Below are 16,729 nucleotides of genomic sequence, written 5' to 3' on the forward strand. Positions count from 1 at the left end.
GCTTTAAAAACAGAAAAGATTTTATAAAATATCACTGAAAAACTAATAATAACAACAACTATTCTTATTATTGTGTATCATAAAAAAAAAAAAGATTTGTAAAATATGAAATTATTATAATTAATTAATTAAAATATTTGACTGTGACTGTGATTTTAGGTTTTACAGTTCTACGTTGTCATGGCAACAAAAAAGTAGATTTGCGGAAACTGACTATTTTACCATTAAACAGTACAATTTTTGTAGTAATCTACAATATGCCACAAGCGCAGTCGACTGACTTTGAACTGAGAATATTCCTTTAATATTACTATGAACCGCAAAGGTCCAACAACATGAAAAAGCTCACATGTAATTAATTCTCTCTGCATAGGATATACAAAAAGAAGCAGTACAGAAATGAATATGAAAATGATATTTATTTAAGGGGTATATATAAAAAACAAAAAGTCAAGAAGCATCAGAGGAGAGAGGCAGAGGTCTTTGTGAGGCAGATGAAAGTGACTCATCAAAGAGAGCGACTCTAGCTATGCCATTCCAGCTACATCCCTTCTCTCCCCGTTCCCTTCGCTCTTGTTTTAGAGATTGGGTGTATTTGTACAACCAGCTCTCTGCAAAACATCAAACAGGGCTGCAAGACAAAGGATGATAGTGATGTTTTAAGTGGTTGGGGGAATGCAAGTGAGCACACAGCGCAATTGTTCTTATACGTTTGCATCTATTTGATTCTCATGCCGTAGCCTATTCCACAGCATGTAATCAGCTCCATTTAAACAATCTCATCCTAAAAAGATACCGAACTCGGTTCAGTGGTCTGATGAAAGCGCATTAATAAACTGATTTCTCACCATATTGAGCGTGTTTCAAAAAGAAGCAGAGATTGCAATTAAAACAGAAATGGACCCAGATACAAGGAAGCAATTAGGCTGTCTTATTATAATCATCATCATCATTATAACCAGCTCATGTAAATTTACAGATTTTTGGTTAAGTACAACTCTGTGCAAATGTCAACCTTTCCATTGGATAATGAAGTGTTTACCCAAAGAATGTAACCTCGTTTAGGTCTCAATTTTACTGTATTAATGCTTTCTAATGGAATTATTAAAGGAAATTGTATTGTTTACCCCCAACACAAGGTGTGCAACCATTATAAAACATGGCTTCCAAAATAGGGATTTTTACTTTATCTTCCCAATAAGTGTCTCACATGGTCATGTCTACACACCATTTACATAAACATTTCCAAAAGACACATTCTTGCGTTTAAAAATATCAACAGAAAATGAAATGAAACTGAACCGATGGCAAAAAATTCTTAGTAAAAAATAGGACTTTTCTAAGAGTAGGAGCCTTTTATAAAGAAGCTAAAAGCAACTTTCAGTAAAGTCTAAGTCTGATTATTAAGTGTTGACTGGGGTGACTAAGGACTACAATGGTGTCAACACAAAATGGCTGACCTCAACCTCTGAATCAGCCAATAGTGAGCCTGCTCATGTAAACTACAAGTTTTCTGTTGGTATGTCTCTTCATTTACTCTTCATTAATGGAGCATTAATGTGAACGTGAGTTCCATCAATGGCTCCAAAAACTCCAGTAAAGCCCACAATCCTCATAAAAGTGGTTTGTTTTTGCAATATGGTTTGGCGGTCAGTTGGAAAGTCAATAAACTGCCATATAGCAGTGGCCAAAAGTGATATCCGGCCTATCTAACATCTTCACCCTTAATTAAATAGTTGCACGATTTTGTAAGCATATTGCATAGTTGCTTAGAGTCAGTTGTTTTATTTGTGATAATAATGCAATGAAACATGCCAAATTGTGCAGTCATAATTTTTGGCCATGCTGTCATACAAAGAAATTATGAACACACGCAAAAACAAGAGGACCAATGAAATGTTAATAACATATGCTGTAGTCAGTGTGCCATGTTGCCAATTTAGTGATTTGTCACTAGATTTAGTGACTTCCTCATCCCTTTAGAGACTTATTTTTCAAAAGCCTAGCAACAAAATTAATTTCTTGGACTGATCTAAATAAATATAAATATAGATCAGTGAACTCACCTTTATGAGGTCATCTTGCAACATGAAGTGACCACTTTTAGCTACTTTCAATTGAAAGCAGTTGGCAAAGCAGTTTTCTGTCCTTTGTATTTTTATGGCTTGTATTTTTATGACCCCACATTTTATGGGAAATGTGGGGTCATAAAAAAAGAAAAGAATAATAATAATAAAAATCCACACATTACTTTTGGCCACTGTTGTGTTTGGTGGGGATAGTGCCACAATATGTAAGACCCTGCTTACAGTGTCATCACTGGTGCATTGCTGAATTTTTCCAGCCAAAAAAATATTACTTTAATTTCTGACGCTAGAGCATTGACTTGTTGAGTGGAAGAGGTTATTAAATTTCTTACTTTGTAAGAACAAAATAAAAAAAAAAATCTTTTTGATCTCAACAATCAAGTTTGTATCGTTTTATCAACTCCATCATCATATAACTCCAATATGTCATATCTTCGTTGAAAAGTGTTTGTCTCCTCCTCTTTGCTGCCATCTTGTTACTCCTAACTAGGTTAAGAGACCTCTTCAGCTCTCTTTAATAATTTAGGAGCTGAGACCTAGTCTTAACACTTTGTGAATCACTCTTATTCCTAAGTCTAGGAATAAGAGTAAAATTACTTCATTCTTAGAATTTTGACACACTTAGGACTAAAATTAGACTCTGAGCAGCTTTATACATACGGCAACAGATGTTAAAACACTAGACATTGTACATTTGATATTTTTTTTAAATGGTTAGAAAGAAAAATTTGGGCAACATACACTAAACATTTGAAGATCACACACTACCAGACTTTCAATTCATTCAGAACACAGCAAATTTATGCAAAAAATATGAGCCTTATTGCTAGGAGATGCATGACAAAGAAAAACACCTCAAAATATCAAACATGTTCATTATACTTAGAGTTGTGTAGTGTATAGATGTCAAGGACATCTGTCTGGGACATATGAATCTTAAATAAAAGCACATATTGAGAACCCTTCCTGAGTGAACAGCCCATTAGAGGCTAATGATGTCCATATTTTCCTAATAACACAATAATCCTCACAAACACAGGAGAGCCAAACTTTCATTCTGTAGGTACTGTTGTTATTGGATTCTGGAAGTCACAGAGTATATACAAACAATAAATGTTCATTTTTGTCCATACCGCAAGTTAATCTCTCTAAAATGAGAAAGAAATCTAAAGCAGGATCTGCAGGAGTTTAGAAAAATGCATAAAAATGGTTTGCTATAATTAGTACTTCCCTCAGAAGCTCCATTTCAGATTGTGACGGCAAATGTCACATCCGTAACACTGGAATTGGCCTTAGAGCTTCCACAAACTGTCTGTAGGCAAATGTGCCAAAATATTGCTGGTAATTAATGACATCAATTGATGTTCACTCAACATGTTGAGGATACAAAACCCTAACAGCCGCTGACGCAGTTTCCCTCAACTTTCTTTCTTTCTTTTCTCTTGTTTCCCAATTCTAAAGATTACCCCTCCCCTTTCCCATTCCCACTCTTCGATTTTTCCATCTTTTGTTCAAAAACAGCTTTTGACCCTTTAAGAATTTGAAAGAAAACCAGAAAGTTTAGATATGATTTGCGTTTAATTTCAACATTCCCTTGACTCCTATCTCTGTATTTTTCTCCTTTTGTCATATATAATCTTTGGTGCACAAAACACTCACACACATCTACCATTACACACAGACACACTTTAAACAGAAAGTGAGCGCACCTCTCTCTGCCCTGCTGTTCTCTATATCTCTAATTTTTTTCTCACTCTTGAATCTCCTTTCTTCTTTCAACACAAAGCATATCATACGCTCACGCACAAACTCACCCTGCTGAACGAAGGAGCCGTAGACAAACCACATGGAGTTGTAGAGGGTCGTGGAAGAGACCGAGCCCATCGGCAGTCTGGGAGGGTTCAACCAGTTGAGGAGATACACCAGAGTGCCCACCAGCAGCACTGTGCCGGCTATACAAGCCCACAGAGACAGGTCAAAAGGGGCCAGGCATGCAAACATATCCACCGTCCTCTCCGCCTTCCTCAGCAACACACCGACGGAGTAGTCCATGTAGCGAGTGGTGAAGTCTACCACGTTCTCCCGCTCAGGAGTGATGGTCAGGGCTGACAGACCTACATCTGCTCTCTGCCCAACAAAAAGACACACAGAGATTCGACATTTAAAACCAGATCACGCAAAGAACAGATTTATATGTGCATCACACTTGCAGCATAAAACAAGAAAAATATTGGGTCAATCCAAACACTAAGAAAGTGCAAATGAGAGCAGAATTTCACAAAAAACACACGTTAACAATCCTATTAAATTCTAAAAATATAAAATGATTTAAATATTAACAATTCCATTTTTATAAAAAAGTATTTGATAAAAATGGATGAAAGTTTCCAGTGAGCAGTAAACAAATTAGCTGCAAAAAAATTGTGTTTTTGGCTACTGTGCCTTTACAGACTTTACAGTGTAAATGCACTCTTTAAATGTGAAATTACCTTTTGATGTTTTTGAAAGTTAGTGTCAATTAATCTCTTTATGAAGAATGTTTTGAGATCCCTAAGTTACGTACATATCACATAATCAAGGAAAATATGATTCCTTAGGACATAAGCACTTTAATATTGCCTCGGGTTTAAATTTCAGTGGCAAAAATAGTGTTAGTTTGATTCATTTGATTCAACAGGCCATATCACTGAAATATTCACTTAAGTAAAATTGTTTTGTAATCTATATAGAAAATAAATGCTTTTTTAAAACTATTATAATAGGTTGTGAATTTTATCATAACATTTTTATTAATTTTGATTGTATTATATTTATTTATTATTTACTGGTAAATATTGCTCCAGTAGCAGAAGAGCATGACACTTGCAAGATCAAGGTCAGGTTCAACTCCTGGGTTCAGGGAATGAACTGATAAAAATGCATATTATACCAAACCAATACAAGTTAAAGTCATTATTCCTTGTGTGTATATGAAGAAACACAGTAAATTCATCTTCAATACTAGGATACAAACATATTGAAATGTAAAAATCAATTTCCATTTGCTATCTCATCTTGAAAAAGAAATCAGCTTAATGATAAATGATCATTTCCATTATGTTTAATCGGTAAACATGCAAATACGCAGCACTCCTCTTTGTCCCAATCACATTACAAATAAATAAAAATATCCACATCTTCCTCCAGTGAATACTGCGGTAACATTGTCTGCTTCCAAAAATAAAATTGTTTCTATGGCTTTTAAATGCTAAACAACATCTAATTTGTGTTTTCTTTCTTGTTTGGCAGTTCTGGAAATTATTGTGACTAGGTGCGCACTGCAGCAGTGAGATTAGATGAGACCTCTGCAGCCTGAGAGAGTTCCTGTCAAGAGACATTACCTTCGGCAGAACAAAGGCATGTCATTATCATAGGCCGAGAGCCAGTGTCACCTGTCTGACTCCCATTAACCCGCCTGGCCACATTCAGAGATCAGGGACCGCCACAGGACCTCTGTGTTTGAGCAGGGTTAGAGAAGCATCCGGCGCCCAGATCACTTCTCAAATGTTAATCCACACAACAAGTGCCTCTCTGATTGTCTCGACCCTGAAACTTGGTAGTTCCAGACTGCCTACTTTATAACAAGGGCCTAACAAACTACAATTTCTTTATAGAGAGAAAAATGAGGACTGGCTAGACTGCCTTTATTTAAGTGGTACACCTAATACAAAGCTACTGAACTAACTTTTTGTTGAATTTTGACTTAAATTTAAGGGGCCATATGAGAAGAATCACATTTTCTGTGATATTTTAAGTAGGGCTGGGACTCGATTAAAAAAATTAATCTAATTAATTAGAGGCTTTGTAATTAATTAATCGAAATTAATCGCATTTTAATCGCATATAAATATTTGACCTGAGAACAGTGAGAAGTAAGTTTTTTTTATATGGATTTTTAAATTTCCCATCCACAGGGCCAACCAAAGCGGTCTCATCAGCTTCTTTGTCCATGTTCACTGTGGTTTGTTTTTGGCTGTTTCTCAATATGCGTTCTTCAGCGATCTTGCGTCCTTGTGTTCTCGTTCTACATCATCATTAACCGTCAAAGTTCAGTTCCAATTCTCAAGAACGCAAGTACAGAGGGATGCATGAAAGTGCCCGGATATGTTCTTGAAACTGAGGATGCATCGAGTGCAGACTTGAGAGAATCGAGCCGTTAGAAATCCCAGAAAACGCTGTGGGTGGCCGGTGTACGTAAGCCTGTAAGCTTTAAAGTCGCTCTCACAAATACTTAACGGCTCTTCAAGTTGAAAGTAAACATTTATCGTTTTGTTTTGGTTAATTTTAATAAAGTTATAAGACCCGGAGAAAGTCTGCATTTTTATTGGCATATTAAAATGAATCTTAACAGTAAAACATATAACGCTGTAAAATAAAACAATACAATTATATGAAAGTAATATCTATAATAGTATGAAATGTTTTAATAAGTTATGACATTTTGTAATATTTATTGTTCATTGGTCGCTGCTTATGCTGAGACTATGCGGTCAGTTAAGCAAGAACGCAGTACATCTCAGTTCTCATAAGTGTGCGTTCTGTGTTCTCGCGTCCTTCCGAGTTCGTTCTTCCAAGGATGCTTGGCAAGACCGGTCTCCACGTTCCTTGCGTTCTTGGAATTGAGAAACAGCCTTTAGTCTGAACGCTAGTTGGTGCTCCAGTATAATCGGTCCGCCGAAACTCATCCAGTGAGAAACGTTCCGCGGTGCAAAAATAAGTGCGATTAAAATGCGTTAAAAAAATTTAACGCGTTATTTTTGTGTAATTAATTAATCTAAATTAACGCGTTAAAGTCCCGGCCCTAATTTTAAGATAAAATTGCTTGATAGTACACTGTAAAAAAAGAAAAAAAGAAAGTTGAGCTAACTTAAAATTTTAAGGCAACCAGCTTCAGCAGATTTTGGAGTTCTCTCAACTTATTTTTTTGGAGATTCTCAACTTTTTGTTGTATAAACTTAAAACAACAAGTTGAGAAAACTCAAAACAAATTTTTTTTACAGTGTATTCATTTGACACTAATACATCTCAAAACTCTTGTTCAAAAGTGCTCTTCATGATGTAAGCTGCAAAATTGTTTTAGTTTGATTTAGTTCTTTTTCTTTCAGTTTAGTAATAGTAGTTCAGTAGTTAATTCAACAGCAAACAATACAAAATACATGTTTCAAACTGCCCCTTAGAGGCACTGAATTATTATAGATTTTTTTACTGTTTTGTAATGCAGAGCCAACATTTGAAGAACAAATAGACATAAACCCTATAATACGTGTGATATTTATCCAACGTTAACTACATTATGAGCACCATTAAATGAAATGACAGGTAAGTATTGATGAAACACTTTGATGAAAACAGATGAAACTCTTTTTGTCTATTGTACCATGTCAATTGCAAATATGCTGAAATATATATATATATATATATATATATATATATATATATATATATTTAAATGACCTTTTGATAAGTTGTTAGGAGAGTACTAAGAGCTTTGAAATATTCACCACTTACTTGTGAAAATAGTTGTGTAGAAGAAAGAATTCATGTACATAAAGTAAGCACTATGTCCTGATGTCATTTTATGCCACCACACACACACACACACACACACACACACAATGAACTCACAGCTGACTAAATCTGCTAATTTCATGGTCTGTCAAGTAAAAAAATGCTTAGAAAAGCAGAATGGTTATATATACTTCAAAAGTAATCTACTGTATGGGTATAGAAATTGATAATGAAATTGATAATGCCAATGAAGCTTGGCACAAAATAATATTATTTTGTGTAAGCATCTAGACTAGAGCCCTGCATTTCGGCCCGGGCCCGACGGGCCCCGACTTTTTTAACGCCTCTAGGGCCGGGCTTCGGGCCAATTTCCACGTCATAGTTCAGAGGCGGGCCGGGCATCGGGCCTGTTTTGGGTTTCCTCCTTATTTTATATTGTAGACGTCTATCGATTACTGATGAAAAAAATTGCAGCGCTGGTGGAAACAACACAAGACCGTGCCGCGACTGAGAACAGCTCGATGGTGTTTAGTGTCCCGCAACAGCAGCAGCAGGAGCGCAAGTGACTTCAGTGCAGATGAATAGTTCTGCATTCAAATGCACGCAATAGACTAAAGCTTGCTGCAAAACCCCAGCAAACATAACCATGAATGTGTCTGCGGGAAATAGTAAGGAGATATTTGAATTATTTACTAATAAACTAATGTTTTCTGAGTCTGTGTCGCAAGGATGAAGTTGCTGATCCTGATTCGCCGTCTCCTCATTAGACGCGCCTTTAGAGAGAAATGCATCTTTATTGATTATGATTAAGATTATAATAAAATAGTTTTTGTTTAAATTTTTTCGTTAAGTGATAATTTAAAGCTTTCTATAGATATATTAATCATGTCTGTGAGGCATGTATTCGCTCAGCTTCGGTTCATTTTTGTGAAGTGCTCCTGTTCAAGACGGCAGAAAGCGCATCATGTTTGTTTTCTTTGTTTTATAAAAGAACTACCTGTTGTTGGTATTGTGAGTGCACACAAATACAAGTAGACCATTTACAGGTCCGAATTATGTATTACTCTTACCTTTATCAAACAATAAAAAAATGACGGTGTAGGCTATTTTAATTTGTTTCCACTGAAAAAAATCCAAAGCTGGTGCCTCCATGTCCTGCAGAGCGCGCTTTAGCTTCCTCTCTCCGCACAAACTTAGATATAGGCTAGCGCACATTATTATTATAGTAGCTTTAACGTTTAAACATTGTTATATACTTGAACTGTTTTAGTATATCTATAGGTTTTATTTTAGGCAAGTTGTGATGATATGAGAAGGCTAAATTTATCAAACATAGGCTATGATCAGCTCATGCCGCTGGCCGCTTGGTCGTTACTTTAAAAAAAACAAAAACTTATAGTCTATTTAACGAACAAAAATGCTCCCAACGTTTTTCTAAATTAACTTAAAAAAACAAAACGAAATATAATAATTTTGCCATTACACACAAAACTGAACTATTTTAATAGCCGAAACAGTAGTATAAACTGTTTTAGGAGAAGGGGGAAAAAAAGACGGGCTCGGGTCGGACTTGGGCCGGTAATTCTGATAAGCTGTCGGATGTGGGCCGGGCTAGGGCCTGAGCGTCTCGGGCCAGGGCCGGGCTAGGGCCTCAATTTGAGGCCCGTGCAGGACTCTAATCTACACAAGTGTTTAGGTGTAAATATTGCAGTATATATAAATATACACTGAAGTTCAAAAGTGTATAAGATTTCATGCTTTAAGCAAGTCTCTCATGCTTACCCAGAATGCATTTACTTGTTTTAAAATACAGCAACACAGTAATATTATAACATCTTAAAATAACAGTTTTCTATTTTAATACATTATAAAACATAAAACATAAAAAAATTATTCCTTTGATGACAAAGCTGGATTTTCACCAGCCATTAACTCACTTGTCACAAGATCCTTCAAAAACTGTAATATATATATATATCTTCCCCCCTCCGGGATGCTAATAAAATTCAAAAGAACAGCATTTTTTTAAAGGTTTTTTTTGTAACAATGTAAGCCTGTCACTTCAGTCATCCATTTTTAATGCACACTTGCTGAATAAAAATATTAATTTCTTAAAAAATAAATAGATAAATGAATCATATTGACCCCAAACATTTGTAGTTTAAAGAAACACCCCCCCCCCCCCCCCCCCCCGTAATGCCCTGGCCTGTTGTATCATGTCATAACAGCCTTTTTAAAATTGTTTTTACAAGATTAGAACACAAAAAGCAAACAAAATATCAAAACCTCTTTTGCTGAAATACCGAATTGCAATAAAACATCAAAGGTCTTGTGTATCGTGAAAGCACACAGATGTGAAGTTGCTGGAAAATGTGTCAACAGAGACCATAACAATGGGATTAGTGCTCCTAAATATTTTCCATGCATTTTGGTCTATCTCTCTGGAAATGAAGATAAGCAGCAGTACACTGTGGCTCATGTTTCTATTCCTCTGACCGAACAGTGGTGAGGAATATTCTAAGCGCAGGAAGCAGTAGGAATGGAGGTGTGTCACAGAAGTGAAAAAGCTGCGGAATGGAAAACAGTGGGAGTTTTGGAGTAATGGCCCTGAAAATGTGTATCTGACCTCTCACTGCTGCGCGATTTGCCTTTTGTTTATCTGCCAGCGGACAACATTTCAGTATGAGGTTTTCCCTCATTCACATGTAAGAAATCTGCGCTCTTCTTTATCAAAGTAGTGCAGACTGTTTAGGAATGCTAGGGAAATTGAAAAGCCCAAGATAGCCAATGCAAAGCACACAAGTCTGCAGCATTCAGCCAGACTGTATTATGGTAGGCAAATCAAAAGCAGTGCTGACTGAGCTAAAATAATTCTGCACCATTAAAATAGTTTGAAATGGTACTTTCAGCTTTAAATAAGCATTAACACTTAAAGGTTAGTTCACCCAAAAATAAAAAATCTGTCATTAATTACGTCATTCCAAAGCCATTAGACCTTTCATCTTCAGAACACAAATTAAGATATTTTGATTAATTCTGAGAGCTTTCTGACCCTCCATAGACAGCAACGCAATTGAAACGTTCAAGGTAAAATACTGTTAAATCTTAACTATCTTAACTATCATTAAAATAGTCCATGTGATATCAGTGGTACAACTGTAATTTTATGAAGCTATGAGAATATTTTTATGTGCAAAGAGAGCAAAATGAATTCAATGATTTCATCTCTTCTGTGTCAGTCTTCAATGCGTGTTCACAAGAGTCCCACGACGCAAAAATTAAATTAATAAAATAAAGGTCGAACCACTAATGCCACAACGACTATTTTAACAATGTCTTTACTATCTTTCTGGGCCTTGAATGTGTCAGTTGTGTTGCTGTCTTTGGAGGGTCAGAAAGCTCTTGGATTTTATCTAGCCAACTCACTATTATAGGTGTTCACATATAATAGTTTTGACCATGTAGTGTATATATACATAAATGAACAGAGTTTTGCAGCATTTAAAACTGAATTTTAAAAATGTCAGTTATACAAGGGTAAAGTTTAAAGTCAGACAGACAGACAGATAGATAGACACACAAACAGATTGCATGATTGATTGATCTTGAGGACTTTTGGGACTTAGGGTGGAAATATCATTCCCAGAATGCTACGAATAAATTTTTCTTCTGTCATTCCAATTCAACTTCGTGAGGGTTTAGCTAAATTCAATTTAAATTCGCGCTCCCCAATTGAAGATTTTCCAGATAGACATTGTGTCTTACCTTAAAAACCAGTTCTCCTATAAGACCATTCCAGGTTCTATCAGCCTGCTGGCTGCCATATTTGTGATCAGGGGCCACGTAGATCTCATATTTGAAGCCAAGGTAGTTGGCCAGAGCATCCAGTACATCGATTGAGAAACCCTGGTACTTCTTAGGTTTGCCAAGCACATTTTCTGAGACCATCACAAATGGTTCTTCCTGGAAAGAGCAATAGCAGAGAAATCATTATGTCAGCTTATAAAGGGACTAAATCATTTAGCTAAAAGCAACAAAAACAGTCAGGATTACGAGAGACATACAAAAACAGTCCAACGGTAATGCCTATGGACATTGAGATAAGTGAGGGCACCGGTTTTAGAGTCAGCAGGGTATCATAAATAGTCTACTGAGAACACAGCTTGACGTTCATGATTCCGAGGGTGGCAGATCTGTTCCTGGAGTGTTTACCTGAAGCAGACGCATAAGCTCCTACAGCAGCTTAGCTAATGCTCATAATTTGATTTCATTTTCAGCAGGAGGCAATGCTGCTGTATATGGGCTAAAGCTTAATGTCACTTGGCTTTAACCTCCTCTCATGAGCTGTGGAATAATTCAGAGAAAAAAGTCAGAGGGGAATTAGTGCCACATCATATCCAATCAAGAGTAATGTGAGGAAAGTAAATATGTATAGCTTTGATTTTAGGGTAGTTCAGTGAATTTGACAAAGAATACAGGAGGATCTGGGCTGATCTTACAAAGACTACGGGTTTGAACACCAGCCAGAGAGGAACTAAAGGAACCCTGGAAAAGGATATACAGTATATTAACACAGCAGGCCTTTAGAAAAAAATAAAATAAATAAATAAATCAAAATCACAAATAATCTTTATGATACCGTTAACTTATCAAGACTATAACAGAAAATAAGCTAAAAAAAAGAAAGAAAATACCAATGTACATAGTAGTTTAATTTTTTTTTAATATTTTCATAATTATAAGATAACAGTGTTCTCTTGAAAAACAAAAGGACAACAAATAGAAAAGTGCAGATGTATATTTTTAAAATTATTTCAAGACTGCATAAATTATTCTTTAAAATATGCATATTTATTTTTCTCTTTTTTCCTGTTTTAATATATTTGTATATATTTAAAACATAAAATCTATAAATTATTTATATGATAATGCTATAATAATGTCATTTTGATCAAATAAATAGGAAACAAATCAAATGAAATGGCATATTTGGGTAAAGAACATCTAGTGATGATCTCTGATTCATTTCAAAGAGGAAACTGTCTCACTGTCCCACCAGGGCAGATCGGCCTTAACAGCACTTCCTCAGCAGTGACATGCTAAATTATTAGCTTTCCAACATTATCATACTAAAAGTAGTGAAAGTGGAGTTTCTCCAGACATTTACATGGTTCACATCTAACGGTTTAGTTCAATTTCCTGGAATGAAAATGAAGGCATGAATACTCTGAAATAATAACAAAAGCATCAAGTTCAGTAAGAAAGGGGTCAGAACAAACCATTCTCTTCTCAATTCAATATAAAGATTCACATTTATCAAAATATTACTTAACTTGATGGTGCTTGTCAGTCATACATTATTCATAGTGGGTTCTGACTGACTCAATTAGGGATTTAAGGTTTTACTGTGCTCACATCAAAGAAATTAAGTCTTTACGAAAAGGATTTTAAATGAAAAATATATACCCGGATTCACACTCATCATACAAGCATTAGCTCTGCCTATGGCTGAAGAGACCGTTCTTCTGAAGCAGCGAGACAGGCCGCCATTTGAATTGATTAGTCGTTCTCCACTGATAAAGTCTCTTTGGATCTCCAAAACCAGCTTGGCAGACTATTGTGGAGGTGGATATGATGCGATTTGGATTTAGTCTGAGCCTTGGGCCTACTGGTGTTTCATAAAAGGTCTACAAACATTGTCATACACTGCTAAACTGGCTCTGGAGAGTTTCTGAAGGTCACACAGAGAAAATGCTTATTTTTTTATAGGGAGGAAATTTAGCGAGGATGTCACTGAAATGTCTTCAGTAATGCTGAAAAGAAAACACTCAAGGACAAGCAAGTTCCCAAAACTGCAGAAGTACGACAGAAATCTATGGACATTTGCACTATTCTCTCACAGTTGAACGTCTGGGAGGGTATAATGAAAATATAATGAGGGGGTTTCTGAAAATCATGAGGCTTCTAAAAGAAGGACTGTTCAAGACTAACTTGAAGGACAAAACACTAGGTTCTGAAGAGCAATGAAAGAAACTGAAAACTCGAAATTACAAAGGGAAATATCACAGTGGGCACATATGGTTCATCTAGCCATCTTGATCAAAACCAAAAAGACCAAAGGTAGCCCCGCTTCTTATTTTTCTTAACACACACACGCTCTCAAAATATACCTCTCAAAAGTCATATTCATTCAACATATCACAACCATTTATTCCACATTTTTTTCACTCGAGACTTTCAAGCTCTTCACATCTTAAAAGCTGCAAAGAATCACTGTATTCTGGGTGCTACATTCCAAAAAGAACCAGAAGAAAAACGGTCAAATTAAACAGAGTCTCATGCCATTTAAAACTTGTATATTGTTAGCATTTCTCTTGGACACAAAAGGAGGAATTTTACAGACATGAAATGTTAATTTTTTATATACAACTACTGTTCATGTCAACTTTGAAAACTCCAAAAGTGTAAAAAATGTCAAAGTCTTCTGAAGCCATATAATCTGTGTGAGGAACAGGTCCTTATTTTGTGAAAAACCTTCCCTTATCAGTGAATAACAACTTAGATGTTTTAGTCTAAATGCAAAATAAAGACATAAAAAAATAAATCACAGACCAGCTGGAACTCTTTCCTTCCTCTTTACCATCATGACGTTTGAATCTAGTTGAATTACTAGTTTACTGAACTTTTTGTTGAAGCCCATTAGAAATCACTCTAGCATAATATCCAATCACTTGACAACACCAGCGAATTACATACCCTTGTTTATCTGCATTAAAAAACTTTAAAGTTGGACGTCTGAGCTGAACTTAGCAAGGAGCTTTCACAGGCCTGAATGGCTATATTCAACACACAGCTGCTAGCTAAAGGCCAATGACCAACCATCATGTGACCAGCAAACATCTCCTTCCAGAGTCTCCAACAGCCCCGCACTCATCATCTCAAACCAATACCACGCTAGCGTAGCGCCGGCGGCCCAATGAAAATAATAGCCCGCTGTTTATTTTTCATATTCTTTTAAACAAATCCCTATTGATGTCTGAAGTGTTTCTGGGAATATGTCAGGCAAATTTATCATGGAAGGAGCGTTATTGACTGCATGCCGCTTGCACATTAAACCAGCGCTTTCTAATCCTCACCAGAACCCCCTCGCTCAATAACCCATTAGAGGAAGTGAGGATATGCATGCCAACTCGCACTATAGCCAAGAGGTGCCATCTATCAGACTTCCCTCTGAGGGGCCTGTGCGAGACCCCTGCCGGATTTTCCAGGCCCAATTGGCCATCAGCACAATCTGAAGAATATCTGTAGCACTTAGACCGGGGGCAAAAGCACAGCGACAATGACCCTTTTAACAGGATTCCTCCAGTCTCGTTTTTTATCTTGAGATGTAGCCTTACTCTTATTGAGCCGGCCCAGAAAAGGTACGCTCCCCACACCCATGTTCAACCCATGTTGCATCGATTCCCCCTCTCATTATACGGCCATCCCTTCCACACGATTACATGTGCAGTGATTCAAATTCACACGGATCTTGTGGACAATTACTATGAAAATCAACAGCAGGCATGGATCAGCACAACATGTGATGCATGTTGCTAACATAAACATCATTCTGTAAGTACTGCTGCTGTGTGTATGCATGTAGGTTGATGTTGTGACACTATTTGTTAAGGGAATTGGTCATCTAGAAGTGAAAATTTACTCACCCTCAGGCTATTTAAGAGAGATTTGTTTTTTTTCTACAGAGGAACAGATTTGGAGTAATTTAGCATTACATCACTTGTTCACCAATGGATCCTCTGCAGTGAATGGGTGCCGTCAGAATGAGAGTACAAATAGCTGACAAAAACATCACAGTAATTCAGAAGTAATCCATATGACTCCAGTCCATTAATTAACATCTCGTGAACCAAAGTGCTGTTTGCAATAATTGCATTTATCGTTAAGTCTGGAGATTTATAATTAAATGGCGAAGGACTTTTCCACTACAGAAAGCATTATTTTGGATTATGGACTCCAGAAGAGATAAAAGTTTAAAGTTTAAGAGAGTTTAAAGTTAAAACGCCTTAATTATGGATTTGTTTCTCACAAAGTCACAGCTTTTCACTTCACAAAACATTAATTGATGGACTGGAGTCATGTGAATTACTTGTGAATTATTGTGATTTTTTTATCAACCATTTGGACTCTCATTCTGACAGCACCCATTCACTACAGAAGATCCATTGATGAGCAAGTGATGTAATCATACATTACTCCAAATCTGTTCCAATGAACAAACAAACTCATCAACATCTCAAATGGCCTGAGGTTGACTACATTTTCAGCAAATTTTCATTTTTGGGTAAACTATTCCATATATTCAGACTGAAACTGATGAAGATGGCACCGGTGTGTGTGGCGTGCCGTCTGGTCCTACAAGCGCTGTGCTGTTTTGTGTTGTTTGTGTCACTTGCTGTTCTAAATGTTCAAAATGTTGAGTCTCTATTGATCATCAAACACTACTGGATTTCCGACATTCTATCAAAGATTTAGTAAAATTTGATTATGCTGGACAAAAGACATTGCCCCCACTTCTATCGGGCATTCCAGCTTATCTCTGCCGCTTTCCTGTTATAAACATCTGGTGTAAGCGCCACCGTCGCCGAGGAAAATGCAGTGATCGGCTGGTGAGGATAAAAACTGGCTTAGCGCTCTCTTCCATGGTTTCCTGGACTGAGTACCGAGCTGTGCCCTGCCTCTCTATTTCTCGGCGACTGCTGGACCCTATCGACGCCTGGCTGGTACCTGTCGTCGGCCTTGATGAGGTGTTCCGGCCCCGCGCTCCCTGCTCTCCTCGCCCCCGCTGGCATGGGGTAAATCTGCGAGGCCTGCGGCCTCTGTCGGGTTGAGCTGAAAGTCAACATCGCAGATCTACCGGCGGTTCCTATCAGGATTGGGCTGGTGAATGCTAGATCGCTAGCGAATAAAACTTTTATCCTAAAGGATTTCTTCATGTCCAGGGGTTTGGACTTTCTCTGTGTGACTGAGACATGGCTGAGAGTTGGTGAGTTAAGTGCTATCTCTGAACTCTTACCGAATGACTGCTGTTATTT

The 16,729-nt window shown here is 36.9% G+C and overlaps 1 protein-coding gene across 1 annotated transcript in view; it reads right to left on the minus strand.

The window, feature by feature from the left end:
* The window catches only part of LOC306849091 (glutamate receptor ionotropic, delta-2-like), a gene marked incomplete at both ends in the record, with an annotated part of 138,479 nt that overhangs the window by 37,028 nt on the left and 84,722 nt on the right, over nt 1-16,729 (minus strand). The window contains 2 exons of the mRNA XM_079383944.1: nt 3,902-4,214; nt 11,400-11,597. Of these exons, the coding sequence (XP_079240070.1) occupies nt 3,902-4,214; nt 11,400-11,597 (511 nt within the window). The remainder of the gene's footprint in view (nt 1-3,901; nt 4,215-11,399; nt 11,598-16,729) is intronic.

The sequence above is a fragment of the Barbus barbus genome, assembly GCF_936440315.1.
Source record: "Barbus barbus genome assembly, chromosome: 29".
Classification (NCBI taxonomy): Eukaryota; Metazoa; Chordata; class Actinopteri; order Cypriniformes; family Cyprinidae; genus Barbus; species Barbus barbus.